At 33.9% G+C, this 17,446-nt stretch overlaps 1 protein-coding gene across 1 annotated transcript; it reads right to left on the bottom strand.

Annotated features, from left to right (window-relative positions):
* Window positions 1–4,014: 4,014 nt before the first annotated feature.
* On the bottom strand, window positions 4,015–16,411 carry LOC114383343 (ubiquitin carboxyl-terminal hydrolase 12-like). Its single transcript, XM_028342999.1, has 32 exons — window positions 16,244–16,411; window positions 15,806–15,878; window positions 15,243–15,393; window positions 15,000–15,157; window positions 14,229–14,494; window positions 13,907–14,125; window positions 13,709–13,817; window positions 13,511–13,626; window positions 13,195–13,293; window positions 12,477–12,586; window positions 11,799–11,873; window positions 10,833–10,911; window positions 10,606–10,752; window positions 10,009–10,089; window positions 9,777–9,896; window positions 8,864–8,986; window positions 8,205–8,282; window positions 8,019–8,107; window positions 7,823–7,931; window positions 7,423–7,491; window positions 7,235–7,342; window positions 6,957–7,012; window positions 6,642–6,819; window positions 6,461–6,562; window positions 6,310–6,381; window positions 5,971–6,036; window positions 5,683–5,748; window positions 5,411–5,497; window positions 5,160–5,276; window positions 4,934–5,008; window positions 4,736–4,822; window positions 4,015–4,576 (listed from the first exon to the last, which is right to left on the bottom strand). The coding sequence occupies exons 1-32, from the start codon at window positions 16,271–16,273 to the stop codon at window positions 4,535–4,537; spliced, it is 3,357 nt and encodes a 1,118-aa protein (XP_028198800.1). The 5' UTR covers window positions 16,274–16,411; the 3' UTR covers window positions 4,015–4,534.
* Window positions 16,412–17,446: the final 1,035 nt, after the last annotated feature.

The following is a 17,446-nucleotide window of genomic DNA, read 5'->3' as shown; positions in this document are numbered from 1 at the left end:
CCACCAAACCAGTCTCAGAAAAACGACAATCTCGAACCCGTTCACCGTTGGATCGTCGTGAAATTTGAGTATCATGTTCGCAACAGAATTCCGAGCATTCTCACCGTTGGGAATTTCGATATCATGTCTGAACTGAGAGAAACACCCTTCGCATTGTAGCCTTTTTCTTTCCCACAGAAACCCAGAGCTGTCTTGGTAAAACTACGATCCCGGTTTCGTTAACCGTTGGATTATTGTGAAATTTGGATATGTTGTTCGAAATTCAATTCCGCACGCTTCCACCGTTGGGATTTGCGAGATAATATTCGTGGAGGGAGAAAAAGGAATCGCATGAAGACAGTATAAGTGGAGGTTTCAATCTCTTCTCCGTCTCTCTGACGTTTGTGAATTCTATCGGAGCAGTCGGAGGAATAACTGAAAGAATTTCAGGGAACCGCTAAAGATGTTGCTATCCCTGGCTGAAGACACGTGAGTCCGCTCAGAGGTAAGGGATGAGTTATTCACAGTTGGGGGGATTAGTGAGAACATGTGTAGGGATCCTTAGAGGATTAAATTGGAGTTTTATTTTGAGATGTTTATTAAATTGCAATTTTTCCTTTATGATTATAAATAAAATATTGATGTCCTAATGAAAATTGCTTGATAAATTGTGTTCTTGATATTTGTATATTTCGACCTATGATTTTGATATAATTGTGTAATATTAGTTAAGGGGTTTTAGTCCTAATGTTGTGATAGTGTTTTATATAAATTGTTATATTGAGGATATGAAATGATGATTCAAATTGTGAGTATGTGATGAATTGTAGAAGAATATGTTGCTTTGAAATTATAATATTGTTATTGAGATTGAGTATAAGTGTAAAGTTGAACATGTGTTAATTTGTGAGATACGTGTAAACATGTGATGGTGGATTGTCACACTATGAGAAGTGAAATTGTGAATGAGTTCTAGTTGTGGATAAGTGTGTAGTTAACACTTGATGTGAATTTACTTGTGTTGTAAGCTATGAATTGTACAATAACCCGACCAGTGTTATCTTGAGAAAAGCGTTGATGCGCAGTGTTAAAGAGAAAATGTAGGTTTCCTATTTAGGAGCCAGTGTTAAATCATAGTGCGATTGTGTTGAACGTGTTTAAAACACGAGTGTAAGGTCGTGGGTATTGTATAATTCATGAGCAGTGTCTGCATGCAAAAAAATTATTTTAGGGGTTGGACCTGAATCAGGAGGGAGAGGCCCTGACGGACTCTTCGGAGTGTAGGCCTTGGGGGTCACCGGGTTTGAGTGCTCCTTTAAGCCTATGCTGATCTCATATGGTTGGAGCATTCTCGCAAAACATCGTGACCCTGACTGGTCTCCCTATGATCTTACTTAGTGAGAGTGACCTGACAAACCCATTGTGTGGTGTGTCTTGTTATGTACTCCTAAGCGCCCCAGGGTGGTTTTTCACTGACATGGTACCACATTACATATAGGATTGAGTCTTAGCATAACTATTGCATATGCTTGCTAATTGATGTGTTATTATATCTTGATCGAAGTGTGGGATTCTTGTGTAATGTGATTGATAATTGAAAAGTGAATTTTGAATGATGAAGTGGTGAAGTTACGTGAGCTATGTTTAAGCAAGTGGTATCTCATTTATATAATATGTATATTTAATTGTCTTGTTTCTCTATTAGCTAGGAATGTGATAACTCACTCCCTGTGTGTTGTTGTGTTTGGATCCTGTGATGATCTTGAACTTGTGTTCGGGGGAGCAGATGAATAGGTGGATGACTAAGAAGAACCTCATGCTAGAGGACACGGGAACACCACGCTCTGATAGGATGTGACATTAGGATATAGGTTCTATATTAATTGTATGAGACTTATATGATTTTCTTTGAGTCGAGATGACTTTATTATTTATTTGGACAAATTTGAATATGATGTAGAAGAAAGTGAATGTGAGCCTTTTATCCATTTGAAAAGCTTGTATTTAAAAATGTTTTAAAAATACTTTTAATTAATATTTGAATTTTTATTCCTTTATTAATATATATGTGAGGGGTAGAGGGTGTCACACATTGCACACTGCTCTTCCCATAATATTAGCTAAAAGATTTAGATTCTTAGCTCTAAAGTTAAAAATTTTGAAGCAGGAGCTTATAAGGTCAATCATGAGATTTTATGAACTCATGATGAAATATGAAATAAAGTTCTTAAGTATTTAAAGTAGACCACATTTCTTGCAGAATATCAATCCTATAAAGTGGAAACACACGCATAAACAGAAAGAAGAACCATATAAAGGCCTAAAGTAAGCCATTCATGAACGTGCGTGGCGGGAGAAAGAGTATTGATTTTCAGTCACGCACCAACAGTAAACAAATTCTTATAATCCAAAGTAAAAGAATTAATGCACAATATAAGCAATCATAATAATTTGTTTTATGCATATGAGAACAGAAAGAGATACCTGAACCCTTGCATACTTTACAGTTAATTAACCTCATTTCTTGCTTCATCTTGCCATCGTTGCAAAAAACACATTTTGTCCCACCTGCTAATCAGCACTTGCTACTGATCACTCCCCTGATGGGAATACAAATTCAGGCATGTTGTTGCTGGGAATATTGTTCGAAACTTGAACCGAGTGCCCCTAATGTCTGTCTGCTTGGTTGAATAGGTGGAAAATAGGAGCCTAGCAGGTGGAGATTTTAACACATTTGATTGATATAACAAAAACATGAAGAGGAGGGAAATTGTTTGTATTTTCCATCCTCTCACTATCCTCTGTCAAAGCAATCATTAATCTCCCTTTTAGCGACAGTTATCCAATTCAACTCAGTTTTTATACTTTATACACATAAACAGTGATATCCTCGCTCCCAATATTTTAAAATGTTCCTCGTATTCTTGGCATAAAGCATTAACAATTTCCATAAATAATCAACATAAAGCATAGCACATCAATGATTAAGCTCAAATGCAGAAAGATAATTGCCGTTGCCAGCACAACGCTGACAAGGCACCGGTTCACCCTGCAAAATCCCATCACTCATTAGCAAACACAAGCATCAACTTTGAACCACAATGTCATGTCAAAAAGTAGCATACACACTTCCGTCAGCAGCCTTGGGTTGTTGGTGGTTTTGGAGGGGAATTGGGGAATAGAGCGAGAAGGTGTGGAAGAGCATGAACAAAGATGATCAAGAGTCTAGTAGTAAGGAAGAGTGCCCATTGATTAAAATATAAAAATAATATTATTATTATCAGTATGTGGAGCTAAGCTATGCCTTGCGATTTTTTCGGTCGCTACTCTTCAAATACATCACAAACCTCAGCCACTTTTTTTCTTCTTTTGTTCAACTTCATGCTTACATGAATAGTCATACATTTTAAATAGTGACGTGAAGCACAAGTTGTTTCAGTTCCAGTGGTTTTGAGTATTAGCTATGTAATTATGTTCAATATTTAGAAGAGTTTTATCATCTATAAATGATTCTTATTAGATTTGAATAAAATTACGTATGATAAATCATACATGTAATCTAGAATCAAAAATACATTTTTAATATATAAAAAATTTATGGTGCAAATCAATCAATTTGTTTTAATAATTATATCAACTAAAATTTTATTTTTTTATCGTAAAAAATTAAAAATTAAAGTTGATATAATTTTTAAAATAATTATTATAAAATTAATAAATTTATCATTGATAATAATTTATAATTAAATAAGATAACGCTATAAAAATGCATAGCATATCTAAAATTGTCACTCTCCACCAACTGAAACAATAACTGTAATGCTTATAACTTCTGGACCAAAGTTCATGATGTGAGTAAAGTAAAATTATCATATAGGAATCGTGGTAACTTCTGACCTAAAGTTCAAAATGTGAGTGAGCTATATGTTTAGCCTGGCTTATTTTTAGCTTAACTTTAACAGCCAAACACTAATCAATAAAAGTGGCTTAATGGTGAGGCGAAGAAACAGAAAAAAGTAAAATAAAAAAGGCACATGAGATGGAGCAAATGGTGCGGCAGGAAACTATATTTTTAGGCTGGCGAGTCTCTTTTACAACATTACATTAACTCTGCCACACACCATTTTGCAGCCCTCACTTAAAGTAACACTACTGACTGAACAAAATCTGGAAGCAATCAAGATGAACAAAAAAAGAGTCAACCAACTATACCCTGTATACACTCACTAATCCAAAAATCTTATGTACTGATACAGTGGAGTGATGATGATCAATGACCTCAACTTGAACAACTTCCACACAGTTGGAAGTAGTAAAGCTCAACGGGCAGTGGTCGGCAGACAGTGTTGAGATCCGTTGACAGAAAGAATTACATACCACAATTCTAATATAAATTCTAACTTGCAGAAACCACCTGGAATTGCTGATCTCACTAATTATGGCCTATACAGAGTAGCCTTTCGCTATTTTTCCCTGTTTTTACAAATGCCCATAGATGTAGCAGAATATGCCAAATTCATCCCTCGCAAGACGAGAACTCATCAATACCAGTTTCCTAATTATAAATCTTTACTGGCTTCTCGAAAGTGTGGCGATTCTGAAACAAAACGCATGCAATTTGAAATGGTGTAATAAAACAAAGTTCTCTCAACCTCAAAACTAGAACCCAGTATTACCAGAATAGTGGACAACCACAACAATTAAAAAGACCAAAATGTACTTAATATAAATTGCTCTTGCAGGCAAAGTTACAAACCTGGTTAACAGCATATGATCTTTTAGGAGCATTGTCAGTATGCTCCAAGCCAAGATACTGCTCCCAAGCACCATAAACATCTCTCCTCTATCACAAGATACAATGCAAGCATAAATTCAGACATATGAAAATGGTGCTAAATATCAATTGAATTATCACAAACAAAAAAAAAAGGAATCCAAGTATAAATGAATGTACCTGAAAACGACTGGATACAATGTCAGAATCCTGAAGATATTCAGGACGCCCTAATGAAAAAAAGGCAAATTTCCACTGGCCAAACAAGAAACATAATATAAAAATTAGATAAATTAACATCAAATTTACTAACTAATATTCATAAACAGTGAAACTTCCATCATTCAAAGAAAAATTACTTAAAAAGAAGCATAATATACCCATAGAATGCACCAAGAGGAAATACCTTGACAAACTCATCATCAGGAACTTGAAGTTTCTTCTGTATTCTTACTTTAATTTCAGCCAAAGTCTCCCCTTCATGTATGACCAAGAAAAAGGGTTCCCCAAAGTTCTGAATTTGCTGTCATATCAAATCAAATGGGAAAAAAAAGTGACAAAAAGGTTGGCATACAATTAACGTCAGAATGAAATATCAAAGCCATCAAAATATTACAAACTCCAGTAAGCAAAATGAATCAGTTAAAAATTATATACCATTTGATTCTGAGCTGTGTCTTTAGTAAAATGATACACATGGATTAGACGATCATGAGGACCCAGATTTTTCTCTTCTTCTGGTATCTGGAATACCAAGAAAAAAGTGACACATTTATTTTTATACATAAACAGAATAAATAAATGAAACTATAATTGAGTATTTAGAAAAATCCATGGGTGCAATCATTTCAATTAACAAAAGCAGGAAGAATTCAAGGACTGAAAGCCATCTCCCTTTCCAGCCCACTCAAACAAAAAGAGACTACTACCTCCTCTGCACGTAATGTCCAGTATTGATCATTAATGCTTTCGATCTTTTCATTGGGAGGGAAGACCTGCACAAGCAGAAAGACAAGACAAAATGGACATATTTCAATAAGAAAATTGGACTAATGTCCTAAAGTTAATTGCAATTTCAGTGGCACAAACAATTGGAGGATCATGAGACAATGCTAAATTAAGTATATTGAATTCTGATTCCTAAATAATTTTGGTCAGAAAAAATAATCAGAGTATTAATAAATCCAGGAGCACTTAAAATAGAGATAACACAACACCTTGTATATCTTGTGATAGAAAACTTCAAGCAACCTAAGCTCGGCTTCAGGATCAGACAATTCCACCTGTAAAAAATGAGCACAAGGCATATTTCAAAAATAAAGGTGAAAAAGCATATACTGAGGAAAAGACAAGTTGACAAAATTATGTTAAAAATTTACTACTTCAATAACTAAATGAAGTACTGAACAAAACCGACAAGCATGGCTTCATGTATCCTTTGTTTTTAAATACAGAGGAAGCCATGAGTGCACGTTGGTTGTAATTGTGATTTCAGTGATGAGTAAATGTACAGTTTAGGCATGTTGATGAACAAAATAATACTCATGCACAATGACCTTTGTTTTCAGATCATCAAGGACATCTCCCACAGTGCTCTGCTTTGGGAGTCTGATGGTATGAATAACCACCTGAATAAACAAATAAAAAAGTGTCACGGAAGATAATCCAGATAAAAACCAAAAGAAAATCAGATTACTATATACTCACTTCATCCTTGGTTGCATGGTGAAATGCAACTTTCAGAGTTTTCAATCCTTGTAATTCTGGCAGAGGGATGTCAAGTACTTCATAGTACAATATATCCGAAGTCTGACATGCATGAAAGGAATAAGATGTTTTGTTTTTTAAATAAGAAACAAGATGAAAGTTGGGACAAGTCAATAATTACCTGGTTGTAGTGAACCAGCATATCAGACAAATGGTCCACACCACGATACTTAATAGGTTGGGGTTTAGGTTGTTGAGAGTAGCAATTATGAGGGGTAAGCCTAATTATGGATGGATCTTCCAAACCAAGTTGTTGAGCCACTTTCTCCACCACATCATCATATGTATAGAGCCTTGACCTAGAAAATATACATAGTATAAGATGTGGATGCAAATCTAAGCATAATAATATATAAATACTTACATGTACTCTCAAGTAAAATATTGCAATATATTAAATCTAATGATTTGCTCCAATAAATTACACAATGCTTACATCTCCAGGCAGAAGTCATCTTCCTTGGGTTTTTCTAGAGATCGAAAGTGAACAACCTAAAATACATAAATTAGACATTAAAGAATTAGCAGATATCATACGGTAACACAACAAAGCTTGCATGGTATATTGGTTACACACGTACAGATATGTGCAGGCCTGGACAAGGGAGAAAGAGGAGGAAGGGGCAGAATATGAATGAATAAATGGGTAGAGTTTCACTTTTGCATGTCAATCCATACAAAATGCCTTTAATTGAACCACAAAAAGAAAAATACCTGGCGATTGTGCACATATTCTAGGTATGAAGGCACATCTGGATAGCGGACATGTTCACTGTCTATAGCAGGAGCTTTCTGAAAGCATACAATATCTCCATCTTCTAACTGCAAATATAGAAAAACAGATCAATAAACCAAACAAAGATACAGTAACTCAAAGTGCATCAATGGTGTTTATAATTTACCTGGCTTGCTCGAAATGTTAGTTTCTTATCAATGGGTTCACACATAACATTTGGCTCAAACTTAATTTCCTGCACAATAATAGTAGGCACAGTTAATTCACCAATGCCACACGATTCAAGTCACTCGTTCACATCAGAAACTAAAGATGAAAAATAAAAGAAGGTCCTTCTTTAGAGGTAAGGCTCATGCAGAATATATCTTTTTTCTTGTAACATAATGCACTTTATTTGTCATCAATCATCAGTAAATTTAATTATTAAACAAATGAGACTAAGAATGCTAAATCCAAGCCTAATATCTCAATAAGCATATTGTGTTTAGATCATACAAGGATGAACTACAGTCTCAATTTTCAAGGCATTTTGCAACTCATAAAATAATAAACAATATAACACAAACCTCATATAGTCCAATCTCTTCATCAGGATCATAACCAGCCATTTTATTTAACCTGGTTAAGATTTCTGATGGCTTACCAGTACTCTTCACAAAGAGCCTTCCAGCATAACTGCCACAATAGGGAAATACATCTTATGTCAACAAAGGTTCACCTTTTATCACATACGCATGTTAAAATAAAGACATTACTCAGTACCGTAGCTCCTCTTTTTCAGGATCATATAACTTGAAGAAAAGTAATATATCATCCTTTGTCTTGTCAGGTGGTGCAATGGGACATACATCCTAAATAACAACATAGTTTGTCAAAAGGACAGAAATTTGGATATTAATGATTCATGCTATGAAAATGGTATGCAACTTCCATAAATACAAATGTTACCAGCCCAAGCTCCACTTCCAAAAACAATTTCAATTCTGCATTGTGAACCTTGTTTGATACCTCTCTCAATTGTCCAACCTGCAACGCAAAATCAGATTGAGAAAAGACAAATATTTTTTTTTTTTTTTATCAGCAAAGATAATATAGTTTTATATAAGAAATTGAGTACCAGAGGTACCGATACAAAGAGACCAGAAAAGATGTATATATATATATATATATATATATATAAAGAGACAAGCCACAAAATTAAGTACCAAAAGCGGGAAGATATAAATCTCAGAAAAGTTAGCACAACCAGTGGCATAATAACCAAACCATGGGATCCCCAAAAAATGGTATGAAAAAAATTTTATACTGGTTGTTTTCTTTATTCATTTTCAGGAAATAAAAAACAATTAGCAAACAATGGCAGGCATGAAGTAAATAAAAGCAAAGCCAACACAAGGAATAAACTGTTGGGCCAGCCCACAAAACTGAATATAAAATAAGCAACCGGACAGGACAATTATGAAATTGACAGGTTGATTAAGAAATGAAGCATAGAACAGATTCAGCATTCAACATGTGTGGGGTAAACACGCAATAGATATAAAGCTCAAAGGAGAGTATATGAGAAAGATAATATAGAGAAGCTTCAAGCAAGCTCGAGAATTTACAGATTGTGCTTCTTCCATGTGTGTCAATGGTCGATTTGGACGATACGTATGGTTTTGCCGCTTTGCCCATAGCCAAAAGCGCTGGAATTGAACTGGTATGCCAAACTCTTTAGCAACCTCTTCCTGTGTATCCCACAGATGAGCCAGCAATCAGATTTAAAAAAATCAAGCTTATGATAATAGAATGTCTTTTGAGCAATCATCTAAGAATGGATACTTCTAAATTGTATATGTATCATGTCATAGCTGTTAGATATCTATCCATGCTAAACACTTCATAAATACTCGTACACTGTCAGATGCATTTGTATATTTTTTTACTTTTTCTAAGTTTTATGCAAATTAAATTAAAATAGCATAATAATTAGATAAATTTTAACATTTTATTTTGTCTACAATAACCAACAATTTTTAAAACTTGAATTCTATTTTTTGATACAAGACTTTTATTTCATGTCAATATTAAATTGATTTGATTCATTTATATTATAACTGTGTTGAGTGCTATCATTTTTCAAATTTGTTGTGCCCCCTTGTCTGTGCCAATCATATCTGTGTCCCATGTCACTTTTGTGCCCTTTCTTTGAAAAAATTATACTAAAAATATCCATGCCAAGAAACTTGCTGATTTCTATCGTATTTTGAATTTTTTTCCAGTCAGCAGCATTTGTACAATAGTTTTCTGTCAATGGATAATTCTACAATATATTTCTCTTAAATGAGTCATTAAAAAATAAGGCATTTTAACAGAAAATTAGTTTGTCCTATATTACAATATTTTCAACAAAAAAGCAACAGCTTAACAAGAGAGATTTACTACAGAGACCAAATCAAATCAGACAAGAAACAAATAGGGTATGCCAGGTCAAAACACATCTAGCAGGAGAGCTAAAAGCGTGAGTAATGATGATACCTTAAAAAGGTTAAAAGACGTCTGTTTTTGAACACGGAAACTCCTCACTTTGTCATGGTCTACAAGATCAAAATATATATCCTTTCCAATCTGCTCTGCAAGGTCTTCATCTCGTGCCACCTAAGAAGTATCACATGTTAACAGTTTGGTATTAAGCAACCCACAGCATCTATGTAAGGACACAAAGTACTCAATTCTAGGATAGCAAGTTAGGAACTAGCCAACTAGGAACCTTTATAATAGTGTAAAGGTGAGCCTCTGCTTTTTCTTTTTTTTTGTGCTCTTTTTCTTCTTGTTCTTTCTTCAACCTCTCCTGCATTAATCCATTGTAGAAATTTAAAAGACAATTTTTGTATAAAAAGTGATGTTCATCTATCTAACCATTGACTAATAACTATATATCACATCTAGAACCCCATGAAAACTACCCAAACCATGCCAATCCTCCACATGAATGAGGTATGAAATAATCTTGGAATAATCTAAAATTTTGCAAATATGATCTATTTGATAAGAACTTCTATTACAATGATGGGTTTTGGAAAAAATTGCTCACCAAAATGATAATAAATAGTGTAAAAGTAGGTGTAACTTACACTGGGGTAAGTTGACCCCTCATGTATATATAAATAGATGGATAACGAAGATAAAAAAACACAGTTGAGAACTTGAGAACAGTCATCAAGTATCTGAACAGAACATGCTTATCTTAAAATAAATTAGCCATCTGCATTTGTTTAGCAAGTTAAATTTAAATACAGAAGACAAACATGTAGCTATTCGACTTGGCTTGATTTAAACCCAAAAGTACCAAGGAACAGTCACTTACCCTTAAATGTTCAGCAATGTCTTTCTCATCCACATTGCATATTACTTTGTCCTTGTCAGCTTCACGTATATACACCAGCATATAAGCATTTGAATATTTGGTGAATTTAAAAGGAGTGTTGTTAAATCCAGGATTTGTCTGTGGTAACTGTTAAAATACAAGTGGTTAAATAACCGACAAGTAAATGTTCAAATACATGCCACAGCCAATTGCAAAAAAGCAATTACCTCTTCCTCACCACCATATTGCTCCTCTAATGCCCGTTTAGTGTCTTCTTTAGTCACCCTCTCATCATCAAATTTATACCTAATATTCAATTAAAGCATGCAGTGAAGTGCTCAGTAAAGCAGTAAGAAATGCAATACAAAATAACAAAAATAAGGTGAAAGGACTCTCAGAAAGTTGCATGTTATATCCAGTTCATTGATAAACATTATTAGCAATGTAGATTATCAATCTAATGACAAGTGTCAAAAAAACAGATTCAGCATTTCAATTTTTACCACTGCAACTGCCTCATTTAAAATACAAGACACAACATACTCTCATGCAACTAATAATGGGATCGTTTACAAACTACCAATTGTGAATATGATTTTTCAGTTGAAGTTAAGTTCAAAGTTATCATTTAGTAAATATCTTATCTATGTCATTTTTATCACAAATATTTTATAATTTTATCTGTAATAAGACACTCTTTTTTATCTCTGTAATAAAAAAACTCTTTTATTGACTTTCATTTATCGAGGTTCTGACTTTCATCTATAGATCACCCTTAAAAAATCAGTATTTGTCACATGATCCTGCGTGCGTAACATATACATTAGATAGGTTAATGAACATATGGAAAATTACCCATATAAATCTATGAATATGAATTTTCAGCTTTAAGTTTAGTTCAATGTTATCATTTACAAGATATTTTCCTTATTTGTGCATATTTATCACGTGTATCTTTTATGTATAACTTTGGGCATTTTGGTATAATCTTATGATCCATGTTTTGATCCTTCAATTTACGATCTTGTGTAAGATCTCAATTTTGACAACATTGCATATAGCTAATTATTCAAGTTTTCTCACAAGCCAAAAAGCATGTAATGAGGCCCCTAGTAGTCATCATCACACATGCACAAAAACATGTAGCTCATATGGCACTGAAAAATTCAGACCTAAAAGCAGAGTAAACATACCACTGCTCAGATAGAGTCGGCCTGATAAAAGCATAATAATGTCCACCATGCACACCACCACTATGAACCAAAACGCTGTGGAAAAAATTTAAATCTGTCAAATAATGAACATCGCAGATAAAAATATGCATTCACATAAAAAGAAATAATTGCACACTAATAGGCATCATCAGCACTGAGAAAGAAAATTTACAATTTCAATGAATTTTATTGATTAATACATTTAAAGGGTAACTTTAACATTAACAATCCAAGTTTACTGTACCAAGATTATTCAAAAATACAATCCACACTTGATTTGGAAAATTCAGAAGGCCTATGAGATGGCTCTCCCAAAGATAAATTGTTTTCTTCTTTCCATTCTCTATCCTCACATCATTTTCTCCTTATTCTACTTTATCTTCGTTTTCTTTCTATAGATTGTAGAAGCCATGGAACATGGATTGTACGAGACCAAGTAAATGAGTAAAAATATGACAACATATATACCGAAAGTGACTTCTAAAAAATCAAAAATAAAATTGGGTATCATGCACCAAATGACAATCACCAAATAAAATATCATGAAACAAGGACAACTCCTAAAGAAGTCATGAAAAGAGAGATCACTAGAAGAGCAGCCCAAATAAAAAACCATACAGTCTGCAACAAATACAGCCGTCATTACCACTACATTACCTATGAAGTGTGTAAAGATTGCGGACATTCCTATCAGCATCAGGTGATAAATATTTTCCATTCTCACGATCAAGGTCAAGTTGCAAGGGAAACTCATAGCGGTCATTAATCTACATGGAAGAAGAAGAAAAAAATTAAATTTCCATTTACGGAAAAGAGAGTTTAACCATTCCATCAAAAGAGAAGAGCCCATGGACTGAAAAATAAAACTAAGGAATGCCCATGATCTCTCTAGCAGAATATATCCCTTCAACCGATTGTTTCAAATGACATACATAAATTTTAAATACATCCACACACACATGTGCACATACAAACAAACAAACCAAAAGATTTCCCACCCAGACCCAGAGCAGAGGTAAGCAAAAAAAAAAAACAATTTCCATTTAAAAATAAATATTAAGAAAATCCCTGCAGAAATCCTTCATGATTTTCAATATCACAACACAAGTCATGCCGAATCACTTTCTAACATGAAGTAACAGTACTGTAAATGAATACATACTACAAATAAAGAAGGATATCACTGTAGATTGTCAAGAATAAATAATTAATTTAATCAATATAATCTTCAATGGCATTAATAGTGAGCTAGAGTAAACTGACTGAAACGAAACCATATTAGTCTGACTGAATGCTAACTTCTTCATATCCCAGCAAATAAAGTAACTGGAGAAGAAAATATGATATAGAGCAATCAGTCTATTGGACTGCTAACCTTGACCATAGTATCCCGCATAAAGTCATATTCAAATCTTTTCAGTTGAAGCTGAAGAACAGGAGGGAAATCAATGAACAGGACACCCTTCTTAGCATCCTGAAAAAATGAAAAATCATCAGTTTATACGTGAAACTATATTAAAAAAATGTGTAGATTATTGCATTGACAGCAACTATAAGAAACTTAAAGGATTCAGAACTTGGCAATTGCAAACAAAACAATTTTTGTACACCCAATATAAGAACTAAAAGATTCAGAACTTCTACAAATGACTTATTACAAGTAGATTCCAAAATAAACAATTGCAGCAAACCTGCAAACCATATTGTTCCGCATGATATTTGTTATCCCCTTCAAGACGTTCAACTTCAACATACTTGTCAAAGGAAGCATAAACATCAGGACAGCCCTTCACATCAAGCTGAAGGTCTGCAAGTATATGTAAAACTAAATTAGAATCAAGTGGCAAGGTACAATTAAACACATAGCTTCAGTCTGTACATGAAAGTACCATAAAATGACTCCTTTCTAGTTGATTTATAGTCCACATTGATGCATTCGATATAATTCATATGATGCCCTTCAAATAGCTTCTGTATAGTTCCCTCAACAACAGTTCCCTAAAGACAAAATGAACATAATCATCATGAATTTGAGACGGTATTCCACAAAAATGTTTTTGTACAAAAGTCCAAAGATAATCCTTTACCTTCATCTTGTCTTCAAGTTTTTCACAGAGGACTCTGTTCAGTTCTTGAACATCATGCTGCATGAAAGAATCATATGTATCCCATCCAAAAGATTTAGTGAGCTCCTTTGTTGCAACACTGGTGTCACTATACTGGAGCTTGTAGAATAAACTTTGCAAAGCCAAAGGGATGCTTCCAGAGGGCATGTCATTCTCTGTTGTTGGCATGTGGTATACAGCCTGAAATATGATATCCAGGACCCAAATCCAAACTTCCTCATCACCATCCAGTAAAAAAATAAAACTTCTGAAGGAAAAAAAAACAAGAGAAACAATGGCTGACCTTTCGAAAATAAGGAATATGGTACAAAGTTTGGAGTAGAGAATTCATATAACATGTAGCTCCCTGGTTCTTAAGTCCAACATAGCCAGTCTCCTTTTTTGAATCATAAGTCCAGTAATCAACAATTCTACGAACAAGAACCTCGGCTTCAACTACAAGAGTATCATTCACAAGATACCCTCTACTAGGATCATACAATTCACCAAGCGGCATGAAAGATGTGAAACCCCAATCACTTTCCCGCGCATTGAATTGGTGCTGTGTGTCTACATAGCATAAAATGAAGTTATGACAAAGCACATGGCTATGCCCAAAAATTATGAGCATTTCCACTTTATTCCCCTGTCACTTCTGTTTCATGGTAAAGGCTAATGAGTGCCCTTAGCTTAGGGCACTTGTTAATTTAAAAATACAAAGTATTGAATAAAAGGTCAAACACTTTAACCTCTCAATACATTACATGCATTATATAAAAATAGTTTCCATTTTTTATTACTTAACAAGAGCCCTTAGGGCATTCATTTAAGATAAGTAATATAACTATGTCCAGATTTAGATCCAACATTACAAGAAAAATAAAATTCAAGAATTAAATGTTTTTAAATATATATATATATATATATATATAATCATTAATTAAATGTTCTTAAATTAATTGCAACAAAAAATCTCACAACTTTCTTTACTCTTACTTCAAGCAATGATATTTTCTGCATACATACATGGTACATCATCTTGCAACAATTGTAAGGTACAAACTGAATAGACTACCTTTTCTCACAGAGTATTTATTATGGATTTGATTAACAACTGCCAAGCTAAACTGTGCATATCTACTCCAGCCATAGGGTAAACTAGCTGAATCTGCAACATCCAAATACATGGACAAATAGTCCACATTGTTCCCTTTTGGGAAAATAAGTACACGCCTGCCCAGTAAAAAACAAGGTTCAGAAGAGATCATTAAAGATAAGCACACCATTAATCAACTCAGACAGAGTAAAAGCATGATACCATTTATAACCACCAACAACAAATATTTCTGAATAGAGCTTCTTTGTATTCATCCTAGAAAAGTTGTCAATTTTCCATGTGAACCTTGATGTTGAAGGATCCTCGACAGGCTGACTCTCCACAGTGTTGGCAGCATCAGGTTGAGCCACAACTAACCAATCATCAAAATAAATGAAAAAGAACAACTAAGTATCATGCCTTAAATCAGCTGAAAACCAGGGGGGGGGGGGACAATAAATGAACTAGACCCTCTACTCAGTTGCAAGGAAAGAGAGAGAAAAACAATGATGCGATCAATCAATAAAGACGTTGAAAACACATAACCTCTCCAAAATGCAATCTAACAAGAAATCACTTTTTGTCAGGAAAACCTAGAACTCTTTATGACCAATTCGTCAATCAGTTATTCCCTCTCTGTCTCTCTGGCAATCAAACAACGCATGAAGTGTCTCCCTGAACTCTTAGGAAACTATTTAAATCGATCATATAAAAGCCAATAAATAGAGTAACAGAGAAAGAGGGGGTTTCTCCACGGATCAAAAGAGTGAGAAAGCAACAAGTACCTTCCATGGGTTGGTGATTATTCTCAGCCAAATCCGTGTGCGGGACAAGCATCTCCTCGTCCTCCTGCTGCTGCTGCAAAAACCAAAACACACAAACCAAAAAGAAATCATCACTATCACCCTACTTCGGATCCACCGAAGAACCAACCCCAACCAAATCCCCAAATTCCGAGCACGGAATGCATCGTAATTGAAGCAAATTCCACTCGCGCAGATCAAAACCACAACCCCTAACACGAAACCCCCATCCACTCGGCGGCAACCCAACCCTCCCCACCAAAACGACAATCAAAATTGACACCATTCGCCGAAACAGAAAAAAGGAACAAAAATCAAGCAAGCAAATAAGAGAAAGCGAAAAACGACTCGCGAAATTGAAAACGCGCGAGTGATTGGAAGCGCGGGGGGAGTTGCAGAGTGAGGGGTAAGGGAACGTACGTCAATGGGAGCAGGAGTCATCACAGTCATGGCGATGGCGCAATTGACCTCGCGTGGCGTTGCTTATGGAGAAGCAATGGAAGAGAGAGAAAGAGGAGAGAGAAAGGGGGAAGAGAGCAATGTGAGAAAACGAGATCACCAGAAGCTATTGCTGTGTTGCTATTGCTCGAGACGACAGGGAGAAATGTCTTTGGTTTTTATTTGGGGCTTTGGGCATTCTCGGTATTTCACCGCTCATTTTTCTGGGCCGAATTTCTATATATTCAATAACTATGGAAAAAAATAAAAATAATAGCATGGTCGTAAATGTGGAATTTTTTACGGTTTCTTACATATGAATATGTCTTCTAAACCAACAACAGATGTCGTGGTAGTTACGTTTTGTATTTTTAACTAAATGATTCAAGATTTTAAGATTATTGATGCCGAACAAATTCTGTAAGAAGAACACACATTATGTATTTTTATTGTTTCCGACCACAAAAAATATTTCTTCTCTTAGTCTACATTTGTTTCTAATCCTAATAATTAATTTGGCATTTGATTTTTTTCTTGAATTAATGTCTTTACTTAGATAAAAACAAAATAAGAAAAAGTTTACAAATTTAAAAAATAAATTAAAATGCTAATTAATTGTGTATTTAGATTTTTCATGATTTAAATTTCTTTACTTAGATAAGAATAAAATATGAAAAGTTTCCAAATGTAAAAAGATAATTGCAGAAGAATGAGTACTACATGAATGTTGAAAAAAAATATTTATAATTTACCATATTCTATTATAAAATATCATATTATATATCATACCGTTATATTATATATAATAGGTTAAAATATCATATTATTTGTATCCCTATAATTTTTTCATTTTTATTTCCAGTAAAAACAACATAAAAGGTCTCATAAATTTATCATTTATTTTATTTAATTATTGATGTTAGAAATTATTAATGGTCACATGTTAAATGTCACATCAACAAATGATAACATAAAAAAAAATTATAATAACACAGTATCATATTAACAAGGAAAAAAACAAAAAATAGATATATTTTAGATAAACTAAAAGTAAAATAATAACACATTTAGATGACTACAAAAATTTAAAATCTTAAATTAGATATTAATATAAGATAGATAGTTAGATACATATTTATTGGAATTATAAAAGTTTATATTTTTTGTTATAAGCTAATTTTTAAG

The sequence above is a fragment of the Glycine soja genome, chromosome 14 (assembly GCF_004193775.1).
Source record: "Glycine soja cultivar W05 chromosome 14, ASM419377v2, whole genome shotgun sequence".
In the NCBI taxonomy this organism is placed as follows: Eukaryota; Viridiplantae; Streptophyta; class Magnoliopsida; order Fabales; family Fabaceae; genus Glycine; species Glycine soja.
The sequence above is the reverse complement of the archived record's forward strand: the minus strand, read 5'-3'. Positions and strand labels throughout refer to the sequence as shown.

Excerpts from the sequence above, each read along its gene's own strand:
- LOC114383343 (XM_028342999.1), bottom strand. The coding sequence starts at position 16,273 with ATGACTGTGATGACTCCTGCTCCCATTGAC. Across the intron at positions 10,753-10,832 it reads AATATGGTGGTGAGGAAGAG|TTACCACAGACAAATCCTGG; the intron begins GTAATTGCTTTT and ends GTATTTTAACAG. Across the intron at positions 6,037-6,309 it reads TTGATGATCTGAAAACAAAG|GTGGAATTGTCTGATCCTGA; the intron begins GTCATTGTGCAT and ends CATTTTTTACAG.